Source organism: Pinus tabuliformis, chromosome Q, assembly GCF_031772625.1.
Source record: "Pinus tabuliformis cultivar Carrire ecotype Pingquan chromosome Q, CPIR1, whole genome shotgun sequence".
In the NCBI taxonomy this organism is placed as follows: Eukaryota; Viridiplantae; Streptophyta; class Pinopsida; order Pinales; family Pinaceae; genus Pinus; species Pinus tabuliformis.
This window is the reverse complement of record NC_142296.1, coordinates 437101552-437108134: the sequence shown is the minus strand read 5'-3', so window position 1 is coordinate 437108134 and position 6583 is coordinate 437101552. Positions and strand designations below refer to the sequence as shown.

Here is a 6583-nt window from a genome sequence, read left to right as displayed (position 1 = left end):
TCGTTGCCAGAGGAAAGCCTACTGACAATGCCGCAAGCCATCATTGAAGATACCCCATTTATAGGTCCCACCTCTTCTTCAAGTTTTCACCTCGTCTTCAAGTTTTCTTGCTGCCCTGAGCACAATGTCAGTAAAGACAGGTCCGAGAGACTTATGCCCAAGCCTCATTACCCTTCTCTTAAAAGCACCGGCTAGGACCTTTCTTTCACCCTTTACTTACTGCCTCTTTACCCAACGGAATTTAGCATAACGTAGGCACTATCCCCGTGAACCTTTCACCCCTGCCTTCCATTTCTAAAAGCAAGCAAGCAATGGCTCAGCCTAAAAGCCATTGATCACATAACGCTGTAGCAGCCAGCCCAGACCATCAATCTGAGCAATTGTAGCTTTTTTATCCTCCCTAGTTGCCTATGCGAAACGTCTTCAAAATGGGAAAATGTTGGGGCCATGAGAAGGGTAATGATGAATCGGTTGGAATTCTGAAAGCCAGTGGAGATAGAGTGGCGAAAGCCAGTTCATGGGGAAATAGATTGTATAGCCAGCACTATCAGCAGAAGGTCGTAGTGGTACCTAGCAGTATCCTCAAGCAAGTGTGATTATGAGGTTTGTGAAAGTTGTCAGGCGATCCAACTGCACCATCAGTCAAGGTGAAAGTTGTAGCTTCTGTGAAGCCAGGTGGGTTGTACGGATAACAATTAAGGCGAATAAGCAGGGCATAGCGGCACGTGAGCCTTAGTGGCCAGGTTCGAGATATCTATTACGCTCCACGACAACAGTAGCACCATCTCTCGTATCCCACGTCTCGATTCAAGGTTGAGACAAGTCCTAGAGTGTGGAGAGGCGACACGTGGGCTACATGCAAGCCTTACATTCCCACGTCCAAGTTTCCTTTCTAATATTTAATTTAATTTAATTTATATCTACTTTTTAAAATAATTTTTCTATATCAATGGCTCTGCAAATTTAATACCATGCTAGCTAGTTGAGTGGCAGAATCACCCACTTTATTGCTTATGTGTTTTATACTATGAGACCACCCACAACTAGGCATACTAACGAATCACCTTCATGAAAGTATTAGGATTTTCTATGCTACGTTTGAGAATAGCTATTCTGAGTGCTTTTCTTTTCTTTTTAGCTTGCTAGGGTATCTATTAAATCGCGTAGAGGATCCAAACCATTATATTAGATCTACTATATTACCAAACAATATCAACGCTTGTAGAACACCAACGCTCTTTTACTATTGCTTTTTGTGCAGAGATGATCTGGAAAAGTCCTTAGACGAAAAGAAAACTGCGTGCGGATCTGCAACTATACAAGCTGGTCTTTCTTTTATCTGTCACTTGCTGTTCCTCCCGCTCCTCCCCCTTAAGGCAGGGACTAGCTGCTGTGCAACCCTCCTTGTTAAGTATATATTTTGAACGACAAGCTAATAGTGAGAGTCTTATATCCATGAAAATAAACACAAACTCTGAAGACATTAAGTTTGTTAAAGTTGATCCTGGGTCAGTGTCCCGTTTTCAATGAGGTCTTTTAGTGCTATTCAAAGAAAATTTCTTTATTCATTACAATTTTGTTGGAGTAATTGTTATACTCATCTCATTGGGAATTGATAACGAGACCAATTGTGACATTTGTATCCACCTTGAGAATATGGCATTAATTACCCATTCAAAATAATGGTAATTGTTTATAAATTTATTATGACTGGGTTTTGGTGTTACTGAAAACTTCAACATGACATCCTGGGGCCTTGGCCCAAATTCAATTACCCAAGTTGTGTGTTAGAATAATTGTCACATTTTTGTCTAACAAAAAACCTCAACAAACTCTATATTTAAATGTGTATAGCCGAATATAGATATAGCTAAGGGGAGAGAGATCATGATACTTTCTATCTTTTTGATCTCTGACCATTATTTATGGATTACTCAGTCACCATTCAATTCCCTAGTGGGCGTCAATGGAATTAACAAAGATCTCTTTTCTAAATTACAAATCAATAATGCAGCAATAAGAGGAACGAACTTCGACTGGGATCTGCTGGAGAAGCACTAGATGGATTTTAGAAAGATAATTGTATCAGAGGATGTATTTTGTACCTAGTCGATAGATCCAGATTCAGTGGGGCTTCACCGGATGTCAAATGATGCTTTACGGCCCATTACAGTTTATGGTAAACATCTATTGCAGTTGGGGGAATTTCAGGAGTTGTTGATTCTAAATGGTCTCCCCTGTTTCCTAGACTCTTGCTTTTTCACATGTCGGCCATATGGCGGGGGTGCGAGTGTAGTTGATTATGTACTCGCTAGCCACAACTTGCTCCCTTTTATTCGTCATTTCTCAGTCTTCCCCATCCCCCTTGCTGATCATGCATTTCTTTCCTTCTCTCTTTGGTTTGACCCTCCCCTTCCACCCCATCCCTCCGCTGCCACCCCATCCCTCCCCTCGAGGCCCACCCCAAACTACGTTCTGATTTGAGGAAGGAGACCGTGACATTTTCTCCTCTACCCTACGCAAGATGCTCCCATCGAAAACCCAGTTCTCCTTGCTTCATTCTGCTAACACTAAATAAACCTGTCTTTCAGCTGCCATTTGGGAAGCAACACTCAAATCCTTCCCCCACTCCACTCATTCCACTTCCATCTCCCCTAAAGTTGGATCTTGCCCCATGAACAAATGGTACGATGATGAATGCAAGACTCTACATCGAGAACTTCGATATGCTTTCACCCACTCTCAACCCTTCTACTCCGACCTCAAAGCTTCTTATCGTCGTCTCCTTCGTCAAAAGAAACGACTCTTTGTCTCCCATAGAAGATGAGAACTTTCTGCTCTCCTTTCCCACTCCCCTAAACAATTATGGCGTACCATCCTTCCCTCACACTACCCTCTTCCACCTGACCTCGACCCTACATCCATGTTCTCTCACACTTCCAACCTTTATGATATTTCCAGGCAGGCCCAAGTTCATGTTACCTCCCCACCTTCTTGTTGTTATCTATTCTCAGACAGAGATATTAGAGAGGCCATTTGGGTGATGAACATCAGCAAAGCAGCCGATGAGGAAGGCTACCATTTGATTATTTCTGAAATATCAGCAAAACCATCTTTATTGCATGGTTGGCCAGTTCTGGTTTTAGTATGTGGATCTCTATTTCCTACATCTTTACAGCAGAAATTGAAATTGGCTTCAGAGTGAGAGTTTAGATTTTGAAATCTCAAGAACAATATTTTTCAAGGTATCAAAGTTTAACATATTATTAAGCAAGTTCAATATGTTATTAGCCAAAAATTGAATCTAGGTAAATAAAATAACAACCATCCCACTTTTCCATTCCCTATAACTCCAATTAACTTGTTTCTCTCTTTCTGTATTGTACTATTGAGTAATTTGTGTCCATCCTTTTGATCCGGACTTCCAGAATCAGGAACCTAATGCTTTTAGGCTACTTTTGCTTTTAGACAGCTTTTGATCCAGCAGCTATCAAATGAGATGTTACACTAGATTTTTCATATGGGGGGTTTATTATAGTAGTATTTCAGGGTGATTTTTTGAAATCAGAAGCATCTTCGTACCTGGAGGACATGATTTGAGGAGAACCCTCTAATATATTTAGTTAAAATCAATGTTGCAGGAAGCGCCCCCCCCCCCCCGGATCCTAGGCCGGAATCGCGTCCCGTACGGAAGCGTTCCGGAAGCGCCAAAGGAAGCGCGATTCCATTTTTCCCGAAGCGCGATTCCGCATTTTTTGAGCGATTCCGGGTTTTTGTCACATCGTTATTTTCTCTCTGCAACACATAGTAACCCTGTAGTATCTTTGTGATCGTATAAAGACTATTGTGGCTCATTCTGTTCACTGCAATGTTTTTCCTTTTGCTGGTTGGTGACATATGTTTGGTTGTCACATGCAAAATTTCTCTGCAACAAATAGTAACCTGCAATTACCTTTTTCCATCTATCTTGTTCAGCGATTGTCACATTCGACCTCTTGCACGACTCTACGATTACGATTTAACTTTTCAAAATTTCACAACAACAAAGATCTAGCTCGCTTTTACTTTCTGGCATCTTCTCTGACGCTATCTTGGTTGAACCACGTACCACTTTTTCACCTTAAGAAAATAAAATATCTCATCACGTTAAGAAAATAAAATATCTCGTAGTTGTGATATCCATTTTTGCACAGTACGAATAACCAACTAGATGTTGTCTCGAACAGAGTGAAGTCCTCTGGGATCACTTTGCGATGAGGAGACCTTTGAGTATGTCCATCGAGATTGCGTTTGAGATTGGTTTCAGAATCATCACGTTTTTTTGTTTCGGTTATTTTTTCTAAATTTTAAGCTTTTTAAAATGTTGAAAAAAATTAAAGTTATAAAATATATTTGTTAATAATTTATGAGAAAAAAGAATGTGTATAAATTATGAATAAAATGCTATTAAACAAATAAAATATATAACAAATTATGAACCATTTTATTTTAAGCTTTTTAAAATGCTGAAAAAAATTAAAGTTATAGAATATATTTGTTATAATAATTTATGAAAAAAAAGAATGTGTATATATTAGGAATATATTTGTATATGTTGACAGTTGCTCACTTGCTAGATAAATCATAATATGCTCTATGTTTTATGTTTTATAATATGCTTAAATGTTTTATGTTTTATAATATGCTTAAAAATTTGATGTATGTTTGTAATAGCTAGAATATAGATGATTGTTGTACATACTAGTAACTACAATGGAATCATGGATGCCATATCTATCTTGATTTATGCAACAATATGCATGTTTTCATGTCTTCTACAATTAATTTGGTATTTGGGATGTTTGTTTTGAGTATAAATGCAAAAAAATATAAAAATATATATATATATATAGCAGACGCTTCCGCGGACGCTTCGCTTCCTAGATTTTTGGAAAATGACGCTTCCGCGCTCCGCGCTTCCGCTTCGCTCCCGTTTCGTGCAACATTGGTTAAAATGCATGATACAGGATAACCACCATGGAGGATATGGAGGATCTGTGACGGTAACCACCATAGAGGATATGTGAGACAGTCGTTTATCTGTGACGGTAACCACCTTGGGGAATGTGAATGTCAGAAGAATAAATTAATGGTTTTTTTTTAAGTAAAAAGTCAATTGTTCAATTAGTGATTTTGATGGTTGCTGTGGTGTAAAGTATTATGTAAATTTTTAACAAATTAATGATTTGTTTTGTTTTCCTTAACAGTTTTGGAGAAGAGAAACATTGCAGAAGCAACTTTCAAACATTGAAAACATTAGTGAAGAGTTTATAGATTACATTGTGAAGCAGTACATGGAGGATCTTGAGAGAGGGGCAGACCTGAGGGACAGCGTGTGGCCGGTTAGGGTTCCAACATATTCTCTATCCAAAGTGGTATTGAATGCATACACTCGTCTTCTGGCTCGGGAGCTGAAAGGAAAGGCATGTGTTACCAGCGTGCACCCTGGTTACGTCAGGACTTCCATGACATTCAACACCGGCGATATTTCATCTGTTCAAGGAGCAGAAAATGTGTTGAGAGTGGCCTTGCTCCCACCCGGTGGACCTACTGGCCAAAACTTTCTGGAAACAAAAATTGCTCACTTCTAAATTCTTTTATGCTCTGTTAGGTTGAGTGTAAGAGAATTTATCAGAAAAGTTTTCCTATGCTAGATTGAACTGAAGCTTATATTTGTCCTGAAATAATGAGATCTTGGTCTTTATGCGTATTCCAAAATTATAAACATATTAAAATAATTGATTGAATAGATTTACAGATAGCATATTATATTGAAAGAAAATAACTCTGTTAAATGTCACTCTATATTTATTATTATGAAGTCATGCATGACATGCTTGGGACAAGTCGATTGGGTATTTTTGTTATAAGTTTTATTGATGGATGTTTCAGAATATGAAATTTGGAGGGCATAAAAGAGGAAAGATTTACGCATGTATGGTGGATATTTCTGCACCAGATTTGTAAAATTGGATATTTATTGTGTAAATTTATGTTTGAGCAGAAACCAAAATAAATAAATTTTGGGAGAAATAGACTCGATGAAAGAAGAAGTAAAAGGTAGACCTAGTGAAAGCAGAAAAAACTAGCAGACCAGGTTAAGGAAGTAGTAAATAAATTTAGTGAAAGAAGAAGCAACTAATAGACATTGTAAAGAGGCAAGATAATTCAGTGAAGTAGGTTGGTTCCTACAAATATTTGCAGTAGTGGAGATTGGTGTCTGCTACAAATGGTGTAGCTGTGGTGATTGGTGCCTCTTGTTGCTACAAATGGTGTAGCTGTGGTGATTGGTGTCTCTTGTAAGTTGGTGCCTGTTAGACCAGAGCATACATAACACACAACGGATTTATACTCAGCGACTTAGACGGCAATAACAGAGGATAATTCACAGAGACAGACAAATGGAGAAACAACAAGATTACTTAGTCAGAAACAACGGAATAGATAAAACAATCACTGGAGAACAGAAATCACTTTGCATTACATAACAGGCTTGGGCCTTGGCTTGCTTTCCTTGGCCAGAGAAATTACAAATTTATAGAGG

General features: G+C 38.5%; 1 protein-coding gene across 1 annotated transcript; it reads left to right on the top strand.

Annotated features, from left to right (window-relative positions):
- The first annotated feature begins 428 nt into the window (after positions 1-428).
- LOC149220097 (short-chain dehydrogenase/reductase 1-like) lies at positions 429-5630 on the top strand. The gene is made up of 2 exons (XM_089386994.1): positions 429-566; positions 5247-5630. The coding sequence occupies exons 1-2, from the start codon at positions 429-431 to the stop codon at positions 5628-5630; spliced, it is 522 nt and encodes a 173-aa protein (XP_089243120.1).
- Positions 5631-6583: the final 953 nt, after the last annotated feature.

Coding starts and splice junctions, on each gene's coding strand:
- LOC149220097 (XM_089386994.1), top strand. CDS start 429: ATGGGAAAATGTTGGGGCCATGAGAAGGGTAATGATGAATCGGTTGGA. Junction 567..5,246: donor ATCAGCAGAAGGTCGTAGTG/GTACCTAGCAGT, acceptor TTTCCTTAACAG/TTTTGGAGAAGAGAAACATT.